This window comes from Lutra lutra, chromosome 16 (genome assembly GCF_902655055.1).
Source record: "Lutra lutra chromosome 16, mLutLut1.2, whole genome shotgun sequence".
Classification (NCBI taxonomy): Eukaryota; Metazoa; Chordata; class Mammalia; order Carnivora; family Mustelidae; genus Lutra; species Lutra lutra.
Window position 1 is genome coordinate 7953868 of NC_062293.1, and position 11149 is coordinate 7965016.

Genomic DNA, 11149 nt, shown 5'->3' on the forward strand with positions numbered 1-11149 from the left:
CCTCCAGAGAGTGGGCTCAGCCTGCAGAGCGCTGCTGAGTGGGCGTAAGGCAGCACCTGCCCCCCCTGCTGGGGACCAGAGCCTGGGTCACCCTTCACCCTCTCTCCTGGATGGTTTGATGGGTCTGTGTGAGGCCCAGAGGACCCCAAGTATGTGATCACTGTCACTTCGTGGCTGGGTGACCTTGGGGACAGCTGCTTGTGCTCAGCTTCTCCATCTGTAAAATGGGGATATTGAGGTGGTCGAGAGGACTAAGGGTGTTGCGACATGTAAAACACCCAGAGCCACACCCGACACTCCCACCGCCTGCTTCAAGTGGCAGGGACGATGGTTTCCATTCCAGCTGGAGGACCTTAGGCACCTTCTGATGGGCGTAGTGACTGGAGGTGGCAGATGAGAGATGAGCGGACCTTGGCCGCAGGTCATTGCTGCGGGGACTGCGTGCTGTGCTGCTGCCCACAGGACACATGCCAAAAGCTCTCCCCAAGTTCAAGGCCTGAGACATTAAGTGAGAGATCTGAGTGGACACAGCCAGTAAGTGGATCTCAAGGAAACCCTCCAAGCGTCTCATTCAGCATGGGAGTCTGCCTCCAAAGGTGGGCTGGACACCCCTGGGGTACATCCCCACACTTGGCCTTGGGGAAAGCCCTCAGGTGGGGTCGGGGCCAGGGCACTGAGTACTCAGGTTTTCCCCCGAAAGCCAGCAGACACGGTGGACTGTGATGTTTTCCCGTGCACAGGAACAATTTTTACAAGACTGATGTCCAGAAGAGCTGGCCTGTGACTTCTGCACATGTCGTGTGTCTCTGTGTGTGTGTGTGTGTGTTTGTGTGTGTGCATGTGTGTGCACGCGCATATGTGGGCGTTGAAGTGGGGAAGGGGCAAGAAAGAAGGCCTGGATGGTGCCTGGCTTGCTCTATTCCTTCTTCCCATCTCCCATCTCCCAGTCTCTCTCTGTCCATTAAAGGGATCCCCATCCTTCTAAGTCCATCACGTTCTGTCTGAGATCATCGCCCTCTCCTGGAATGTTCTCCATGGGGTGTTTCATGCTTCCCGTACAGCCTGGAGCTCTATTGGGCACCATCCTCTAGTTCTTTGTAGACGGGGCTCTGCCCTCGATTCCACTGTAAACTCCTTGAAGATGGTGGGGGGCCTTTCCTCTCATCTCTCTTCACATGTGATGTAAGCTCTCACTCGTAGCCAGGGCTCAGTGGCGGATTCGGAGTCACCCTTGAAAGGGGGCTCCTGTCTGGCTGTCAGTTCCTATAGCTGGCCTTGGTCCTGAGCAGGGGGAGGTCACGGAATCAAGACGGCTGAGGAGCATGAGTTGGTGTGGGGTTGGGAAGGTCGCTGGGCGGTGTGGGAACAGCAGACCCCGAGGGCTGCCTCATCGGGACCCTCGGGCAATTTTAATGGCAAGACCCCCTCAAGGAGCACCAGCTCTGGGCTGGGAGCTGTGACTGGCACTTCACAGTGAATGTCCACAGAAGAACCCCAAAAAGGAGGGGAGTTTGTGTCTGGGTCGTGGACAAAGTGAAGGCCAAGTTGCATATAGCTTGCTCTGGGTCATGGTGGCACACCTGGGGGTCCCCCCCAGGTCGGTCTGGCATACCCACTGGCTGTCACACCATCTCCAAAGACATGCACCTTCTCTGTGCCTTTGTTTCTCCCTTAGCCAAGAAGGTATTGACCAACGGGGCCCCCGACGGCCCTGTAACCCGAATGTTCTCTGACTTTTACTCTGGGGGCTGAGGAGGAGGAGGAGGAGGGTGCGGACGAGAACCCAGGCCTGGTCGAGTGGGAATAGGGTCAGGCCAGTAGCTGCTTCCAGGCCTCTAAGAAAAAGCAGAAATACTGCCTACCAGGATGGGCTTTTTTCCTGTCTTTCATCTCTTGGAATCAGTGATATCTGAAGATAAGGGCAGGGAGTCCCCTCCTAACAGGAGCCCAGAGGCCAGCATTGCCCTTGCCAGGCCCCAGCCCCCCTCCACCCACCTACCCTCCACTCTCCCTCTTTCCTCTCTGCCCCTGCTCTCCCTGTGGATGGCCTTTCCCGGCCTTTCTCTCCCTTCCCTGTTCATCCTGGTCCGGCTCAGGTGACAGATCACTGTGGGGCTTGGCTCGACACCAAAGGGAAGGGGTGCCTGGAGGGGGAGAGCCTGTGGTTTCTTTCCTTTAATGAGCCCTTCATCCCCACCTCCCTCTCCCTGCCGGTAATTTGCCACAGTCTAGACTGGTGATGGTGCCTTTGTGCTCCCTCTGGGAAGAACAAAACACAGAACACAGCAACCTCTCTGTCTTGGGAAGGCCAAGGTTTGGGTTTTCCCCCTTGCTTTTGAATCCTATGTGGAATCTTCGTAGCCTGTCCTGGAAAGGAAAGGAAACTTCTCATCTGGGCTTTCCCTCCCCAAAGCTGAACACAGGAGGGGATGGCTCACTGCCCCACTCCCTGGGGACGCAGCAGAGAGGGCCCTGTGGGTCACGTGGCGCCCGGGGAGAGCAGAGTAGGGCTGCAAGAGGGAGGGGGCATCTGGGGCTTCCTTTCCTGAAGGGCTGCCCTCTTGCACCTCCTCCACCGGGCCCCAGCCTGCTGATCTAGCCCCCCTTCCCCACCGCCCCGCTAAGTCATCTCCAAGCCCATGCTTCCACAGGACCAGCCCTGCCAACCCGAGCCCCTGCTTCCCTTCTGCTCCTTCGCCCTGGGCACCTAGGAGCCCCTCTCTTCTGTCCCTGCTGTTGCTAGTCCTGTCTCCCCAGCATCACCCCCAATTTGCTGCTTCTGTTCTTTGTTCTCCAGGAGCCTTTCCAGGGCCCCTCAGTTCTGGGATTTCATATCCAGGAAGGACCCAGTCTGCTGGCAGCTGGTGCATTCACAAGGAGCCACCAGTGTCCTCGGCTCCCACCTGGGGCCACCCCAGTGATGCTGGGTGTCAGGATGGAAGGGAAGGGGCTCCCGGGTCAGAGGTAGGCGTGGCCACGAGCCCCGTCCTCACCCATTTTGGTGCTGTCTTAGGTCATCGGCTCTCAGTGCTGGCAGCGCATTCTCCAAGTCTACGATCTGGCGCCCGACACCGGAGCGATCCCCTGGAGTCTCCAGGATGGGCCCAGGCCCGGGTGTTTGCTAATGCATGGCTGGGGCCGAGGGCTCTGGGTTTCAATTCAGCCCTGAGCCGATGCAAGTGACAATGTGGATGGGGGGTGTGGAGGGGACCGAGTCCTCCTGTTGGGTCGCCCCCCGCTGGTTGATGGCTCACCGACGCAGGGCATCCGATGGAGCCGGGGGACGCAGGGGCAAGCACGTGTGTGCACGCGACCAACAGAGCTGAGTTAAGAAGCGACTCACGGTGGGCGCCTGGGTGGCTCAGTGGGTTAAGCCACTGCCTTCGGCTCAGGTCATGATCTCAGGGTCCTGGGATTGAGTCCCACATCGGGTTCTCTGCTCAGCGGAGATCCTGCTTCCCTCTCTCTCTCTCTGCCTGCCTCTCCATCTACTTGTGATCTCTCTCTGTCAAATAAATAAATAAAAAATCTTTAAAAAAAAAAAAAAAAAGAAGCGACTCACGGGAAGAGGGGAAGGGTGGCGAATCCGTGGCGTGGCCCTTGCTGGGGTCGGGGGCTGGTGAAGGAGCCCAGGAGCGCCCAGGGAAGATGTGGTGCTCACCCGGCGAGGTGGTGCCTGCTGAGGACGGCCTGGCAGGACCCAGAGGGCGTGTACCTGTTTGGGCTGGAAGCACCATGCCAGAGCCAGGGCAGGGCCGAGGTGATGTGGCTTGCCAGGGATAGAAGAATGGGGTTTCTGTGCCGCTTATCAGGACGGTGGCTCCCGGACAGGATGTGGAGGAGGCTTCCACAGTCTGCCTGGCGGGTAGCTGCAGTCAGAGCTGCGTCACTGTGAGGACTTTGGACGGGGAGCCCCACCTCTGACTTGCTGGTGACATGGGGCTGGCCACTCCGGGGTCAGGCTGGGGGATGGCGCGTGCCTACCTGGGAACATGGCGGGGTAGACAGTGGCCGTGGGCAGGGAGCCCACCACCAAGTGCTGTTTCCATGGTCAGCAAAAGGGTACAAGGACTGGCCGGACGCTTTGATCTTTCTCATGAAAGAAATCTTGGATGCAGGGATTTGCAAAAGGTCAAGAAAGCAGGTTGTAGTCACTTATCCATTTGAGGGGCGGGGGATACTGGAAAAGTGTGGGTGGAAAAGGATCACCCCTTTGAGGGTCTGTTTGAGAAGGCAGGGCAGAGGTCAGTGAAATATTGGCAAATGGACCCTTAGGTTTCATTTCTTAAAAAGGAATGTATTTCAAATGCCCCCTGCTCCTGAAATAGGAGCTCAGGGTCAGTGTGAGCCATGACACTGACGGCGGAAACCTCTAGAACAAACTATTTCTACCCAGGGCTGGTGGGAGCTTATCGGGTCCTATAGCTCAAGCAGGGCTGGACGGTGTGATCCAAAGCTGGGTTTGGAGTCCCGGACCTGGGACCCAAGAAGTGAGAAGTGAGACTCTTGACCCTGATTCCAAGGCCGGTCCTTTTCACCCTCTGTAGACAGTGGGCAGTGTGTCCTTGAGCCTGACCACTTCCCAGAGCCCAGCCCCTCTATGTCCCACAGGAGCAGAGGAGAGAGGATCGCAGTGAGCACCACAGGGGCCCAAAGAAGTGTGGTGCCAGGGCCAGACCCTCAGAGTCGGCGGGATAGCCAAGCCCAGGAGATCGGTGTCTCTGTTCAGTACTCCCGCGTCCCGTTTCTGAGGTTGCTTCTTAATAAAATGCCGTGTCCCCGTCCCCATGCCGCTAGGGAATAAAGCCACAATGTTCCGAGCACCTGACACCTGCTGGGGACTTTCCAGGCACGAGGTCACTGGGCCACATGGCCGTGCGCAGTCCTTCATGGGAGAGGTTACCATTCCCGGGCAAGCCCGGCTGTGTTATTCATGAGGATCTGAGCTGTCCAACAGTAAATGATTTGCACAGAGTTATGCAGCTACCGTGGCAGACCCCCAGGTCACCCTCATGCCCGGCCAGCACGTTCTCTGTCCACTGTGGTGCCAGAAAGATCAAACATCCCTAGGGACCAGGTCTGCGCCGGCCCCTTCTTCTCCGGTGTCCTGCACCTCCACTCGTGCCCTAACCTCTCTCCTTCCTGCACCTGCCGCAGGTCTCACCTGGATCTCTCACGCCCAAGGAATGGCCCTGGGTCTAGGCCGGGGGGTCCTGTGTGTGTGTGTGTGTATGTGTGTGTGCAGGCGCTGCCTTCATGTGCCTTCTTGCTCTTTCAGGAATTTAGCCATTGGAATCGGGATCCAGAACTTCCCAGAGGGCCTGGCTGTCAGCCTCCCCTTGCGAGGGGCTGGCTTCTCCCCCTGGAGAGCCTTCTGGTAAGTGCTCCACAGTGTCCACTGTTGGGGGCGGGGGTCGTGTCTGATGTAAAGCTCAGAGCAGCCCTTCGCACGGGCTTCCTTCTCCGACAGCCACCTCTTCTATCCCGGAAGTGGCCCGGGAGCGTCTGCTAAAAGGGCGACCGTCTCTTTGAATCCTGCACCCCCCGGGGTAGAAGGAAGCTCAGGAAACTCATCTCTTGACCTTCGACCTTTACATAAACCAGCCCCAGTGGTCATGTGTCCTATTTCAGAGTGCCTCCAGCCACGCCCTCCCAGTGTTGGGTTCCCCCCCATCGGGTAGGGTCTACTCTCAATGTCACATGCCCTTACGTAGGCCCATCTGACCGCAGCCAGTCCCCGAGAGTCATGACACTGGCCCTGGTCAGAGCCCTTGTCAACGTGAAGACCAGGACTATGTTAGTAGGGTCTGGGAGCTGATGCCTCTTACACTCAGAAAACTTCACGTTTTCATAGTCCCCGTGGCCTTTCTCATCTTTTCCTTAATGTTATTTTTTCAGTGACATGTAAGGTGAGTCCTCAGTTTTCAGAGGGGAGAACCGTGGCCCAGAGTGTCAGACAACCAGTTCTCGGTGGTGACTCTGAGACCAGAAGTCTAATTTGGCCCTCAACTCAGGACTCTGAGCCCCAGAATACCTCTTTGTTGAAATAATCACTGCTCTAGAATGTTCAGTGAGGGCATTTTAAAAGACTGCTAATAACAACAATTTAGAAATGCCTTCCATTTTATGGGACCTTATGACTTACAAGTTCTTACACATACTTAAATCATTTTATTTTACTCTTTTGTTTCTTTCTCCATTGTTGGCGTCTACAGAACAGAGGACAGGGCGAGGGCAGGGCAAGTGGCCTTAAAGATTTGGTTTGAATGTGAGTTCCAGGAGCCCTAAAGCTGTGACTGTCATTTCATATGGGGAGCACCATGGGACAGGAGGCGAGGGAATGGGGGGGCCTCATGGTCAGCATCTGGACCCCCGAGACTAAACTTCATTTCTTCTTCGTCCAGTCTGGGCTTGATATCAAACTCACTTTTTTTCCCCGAAGTGACAAAGCCAAGGCCAGGAATTATACACGCACCACAGAGCTGGAAGGTCTGCTGGCCCATCTACACAGCCTAAATCAGGAAGTGGTGTTCCCCTTAGAGGGTCCTGCAGTATAGACAGTGTCTCCCCCATGCCAACTGTCTGCTCCTGCTCAGGGAGAAACAGTGGGGAGGGAGCTTCACAGTCCTGTCCTGTCGCTGGGGAGGCCCACTGAGCAGGAAAATGCCCCTGGGCACTTCTGGGTTTCCCTAGCCCCATTTTACAGTCGGAGAGATTGAGGCTCACAGAGAGATTAAGGAGAGTCAGAGAGATTGAGGCTCACAGGCAGTATATCTCGCCAGATGCCCACACCAGGGATCGTGGGAAAGATGTCCCAGCTCTCTTGTCTTTTGGTATTCAACCCAACAGCTGGCTGGGCTCAGCTACCGGAACTGGGTACCAGCTTCTCTCCTGCTCTCTGAATCCTCAGGGCTCCAGCGGGCTGCTGTTTTCATGAGGGCCCCTGTGACTTCAAGCAACAGGGGCCCACTCTCACTTGCTCAAATAAAGGGATTCTTTTTTTTTTTTTTTCTCTCCAAGAAGAAATCTCACCTTAATCTGAGATGGGGGTAGGGTAGAACCAACCCTCTGTAGACACCTGGCCAGGTAGGTCCTCAGCAGAGGGGTAGGGGTGCATCTGCCTTGGAAGGGGTACAGAGGTGGCTCGAACCCCCAAACCTAGCGGGCACAGCCATCCTCGGGAAACGTCCCCACCACTCCTAACCAGTGTCCTACCAGTCAAGGGACAATGCCGGCATCGGCTGGCAAATGCGTAGAGAACACGTGGTGTACCTGCGCAGCGGGCTATTACTCATAAGAGGAAGCGAGCGCCGATATGTGTTACAACACGGACGCACCTTGAGAACATTCTGTGAGATGAAATACGCCAGCATTGCATGAGTCCCTTTATATGAAATACCCAGAATAAGCAAGTCCGTAGAGACAAAAAAGCACATGAGTGGTTGCTGGGAGCTGGGGGTGGGGTGGCTGTGAATGTGTATGGGGTTTCCTTTTGTGGTGATGAGAATGTTCTGGAACCAGGTAGTGGTGATGGTTGCACAACCCTGTGACTATGCTAAAACCACGAACTGTACACATGAAACGGGTGTGCCCTGTGGTATGTGAATTAGAGCTCCATAATGCTATTGTGGAAAACAGACAATGCAGAAAACTTAAAACCCTACAGGACACGCGGGAGGGGGCACCTGCCGTGTCGGAGGAGGTCGGGGAAGAAGGAGGGGGGCCAAACACCCAACACAGTCCTTTTGCACAGCCAGGCACAGATTCGACGTGGAATGACGTGGCTCATTCCTCTGTTTTCTGGGGCTGAGTCAGCAGTCTGAGTGCGCTGGCTGCCAGTCTGCTTGGCCCTGCCCGTGGTTGCACATGTCTCTGGTCTCTCCTTAGGTACGGGCAGCTGAGCGGCATGGTGGAGCCGCTGGCCGGGGTCTTCGGTGCCTTTGCCGTGGTGCTGGCTGAGCCCCTTCTGCCCTACGCCCTGGCCTTTGCTGCTGGCGCCATGGTCTATGTGGTCATTGACGACATCATCCCCGAGGCTCAGATCAGGTTGGAGAGCGAACCGTCCCTCATCTGCCCCTGGACACTTTCCCAGTCCCAGGGCCTCAGCCTCCAGATCTTCCCTTTCTTCATCTTTGCTCCCACCCCTTCCTGCCCCCTCCCAAGATCATCCCCACCCCCTTCTCAGCTGTGCTGTCTGAAATGAAGGAGATCGGAGCAAGGGGCAGGGGGTTGGAGAGACGGACCCATCACACTAGGCAGGAGCATTCACACTCCACTCACCCAGATGATCAGTTTTGTGTCTTGTCCCTTTCTCTCCCACCCCTCTCTTTCTGGATTTTTCTGGGGCTGGAATGAGGGGAGAGGTGAGCTCTGATAGCCAAAGCTATCCATCATAGATAGTCTCATTGTGTTGCTGTGGGCCGGGTGTCAGGGGGTAGGGCCTCCCTTTCTTTGTTTCATTTGGTTTTTATAGTCAAATGATGTTGAGGCCAGTTTAAAAGGTCAGACTCAATAATAGCGTCAAGAATTTAATTATTCAAGCATATATTCCAGAGCCACGAGAGGTATCTTTAGGCAAGTTACTGCTGTATGCCTCAGTTTCCCCACCAGTAACAAGGGAATTGTGGCAGGACCAATCTCATGTGATCACTCTTTGGGGTTACATGAGTTAGTTTGCCTGGCATATAACAAACCCCAAGAAATGTTACTTGTCAATATTAATGTTCTTCTTAATCAGAGTGGTGTGTACTCTCTGTTGGAATTGGACCTCACAAAGGATGCTTTCAGCTTGGATGGTGTCCCGGAGTACATTAAGGTCTTCCTTCCCTTCCTTCCTAGTGGTAACGGGAAACTGGCCTCCTGGGCCTCCATCCTGGGATTCGTGGTGATGATGTCCCTCGACGTTGGCCTGGGCTAGGGCTGAGAGGCCTCGGACCCCAGGAAAAGCGGCGCCAAGATACCACAAGGGTCGGCTTCAGTGAGACCACAAGCCTCTTTCTTTATATTAAAACACTTTTCCTTTCTTGCCTTTTCATCTCATTATCCTGATCGACTCTGATGATCGTAAGATAATTTTTACTGTTCTTGGGAGGGAGATCTTGGATTTATTTGGAATGTCAGGGTGTCATGGAACTCCAGATTTTTGTTCGGCCACTGTATAGAACCTTTCTTCAGTGGGATTATCAAGGACACACAGATCAGGGAAGTCTCTGCTGTCCCACCCTTGGTCTTCTTGCTGGGCTCAGTGGTAGCTTCTCAAGGTCACCACCTGCAGGAGCAAACAAGCCACCAGGAGAGAAGCCTCCTAAGCAGTTTTGCCTCATGACTCGGAGCAGAACGGCCAGGACATCTCTCCTCTGTTCCTCCTGATCATTCACTAGTGATCATCTACTCATGAGACTGGAACTAGAACGTCATGGACAGAGCAACCCACGCTCCAAGATCCAGCTGGCCCAAGAGGATTATGCCTTTCCTCTGCGTCCCCCGAGGGAGATGCTGTATGGGAGGGGACACAGACAAAGGGAAGGAAATAGGTTAGTCTTTCTTTCCTTTTTACATTTTTTTAAGGCAAAGATGTCTGACACTATTGATGTTAAGGGAATTAGGGAATTCAGACAACTATGAACTATGATCAGAGACCTCTGCTTTCTACAGATTCCGGAACAAAAGGGTTTGTCATGGTGTCCAAGTCCTCTAGACATTTATTTTGGTAAGTTTATAGCCTTCAGTTTTCCCAGAGACTCGGGGACACCAGCAGACGGCTGGAACTGAGACCCTCAGGTAGTTATGGATCGAGCCACTTAAGCTAACCCAACTGAGAGAAAAACATTTGGAATCTGCAGTAGGTCCTTCCCTATTGACCATGTGACTTGTCACCTGACCGTGAACCCTTAGGCTGTCACAGACTTTGCTCGAGTTTGGCCGGATTGTTTAGGATGAAGAAGGAAGAAGGCATCAGAAGAAAAAGAGAGATTTTTTTTTACATTCCGCTTGTAGGGTAAACCTTAGCCAAGTCATCATCCTGAAATGACTCTAAAGGATGACTTGAACTAGACTAGAAGCTAGTCTGCTCCTTCCTACATGTAGTTTCTCCAACGGGGTGATAAATTTGTCTGCTTCAAACAGAACTAAGGCCTGCTGGCCGTCCTCGTTGTCAGAGAAGCATGTGGGACCTCGAGTGGGCTCTGCAGCCAGCCAGGCAGCCCAAGACCCAGGCGTTCGGGTGTTGTGTTTATCAGTGCCGGCCGTCTGAGTTTACATGTTGAATTGCTTCCAAGGGTGAATTCCCTGCTCTGTGAATGCTCTAAGACCTCAAAGGCCAACCTTATGCTGGGCGTGGGGATGTTCTTCTGCAGCACTGATGATCACAATGGAAGACACCTTCAGAGGTTCTGATTGGTTGAAATTAATGGGCTTGTTGGTTGGTGTAGGAGTATGTTTATGTCTTTGTATGTAGTTCTACATAATGCAGACTTTCTGATGGACAAGACCTCATAACTGTGATTAATATCAATAAAGGGGATGTTGTTGTGAATGAGCTATGTTCCGTCTCTAAGCTGCTTCTTGCTAGGGTTGATACTGTGAGAGCTAACCAAAGTTAGTCCCAACATCTCCCTACCTAATATCAGTAGAAACAAAGGCAAGAGCCCTGAAGAGATAGGCTAGTTAGATTCATGGTTGCCAACAACAAACCCAACTCCAGCTAACTTAGACGGGAATTTCATGGAAGGCCCTTGGGAGCTCATAAGACCAGTAGGAGAAATGATTTCGAAAATGGGCTGGATCCAAGAAAGCTAGAGATCTGAGACCATGACCCAGTTACATCTCAAAAACAGCCTGGTTTGCGTGCCACAGCCCTCGATGCTGGTCCCTGGACACTGAAAACCACTCCTCAAAACTGCTTCTCCTGGCTTCTACCACTACCCCATGGGGATGAACTCTAAACTCACCCTGATTCTTTGTGTCCTGGCTCCACATTCTCTGCCTCTCCCGAATGGTAATGGAATTCTAGGAGTATGTTAGATGGCCCATACATAATGGGCATCCTGGGTCACACATGACACTCGATTCTTCAGGATAATCAACTGGAGTCCCATGCTTCTCATGCTAGCACAGTAACCCCAGGATCTCTCTAAAAATTATATGTGAG

The 11149-nt window shown here is 53.8% G+C and overlaps 1 protein-coding gene across 6 annotated transcripts in view; it reads left to right on the forward strand.

Moving 5' to 3' along the window:
• Positions 1-10537, forward strand: part of SLC39A11 (solute carrier family 39 member 11) — a 398153-nt gene extending 387616 nt beyond the window's left edge. For all 6 annotated transcript variants that reach the window (XM_047706315.1, XM_047706309.1, XM_047706310.1 and 3 more), the window contains 3 exons: positions 5279-5377; positions 7888-8046; positions 8839-10537. In XM_047706315.1, the coding sequence (XP_047562271.1) occupies positions 5279-5377; positions 7888-8046; positions 8839-8917 (337 nt within the window). In that variant the 3' untranslated portion in view covers positions 8918-10537. The remainder of the gene's footprint in view (positions 1-5278; positions 5378-7887; positions 8047-8838) is intronic.
• Positions 10538-11149: the final 612 nt, after the last annotated feature.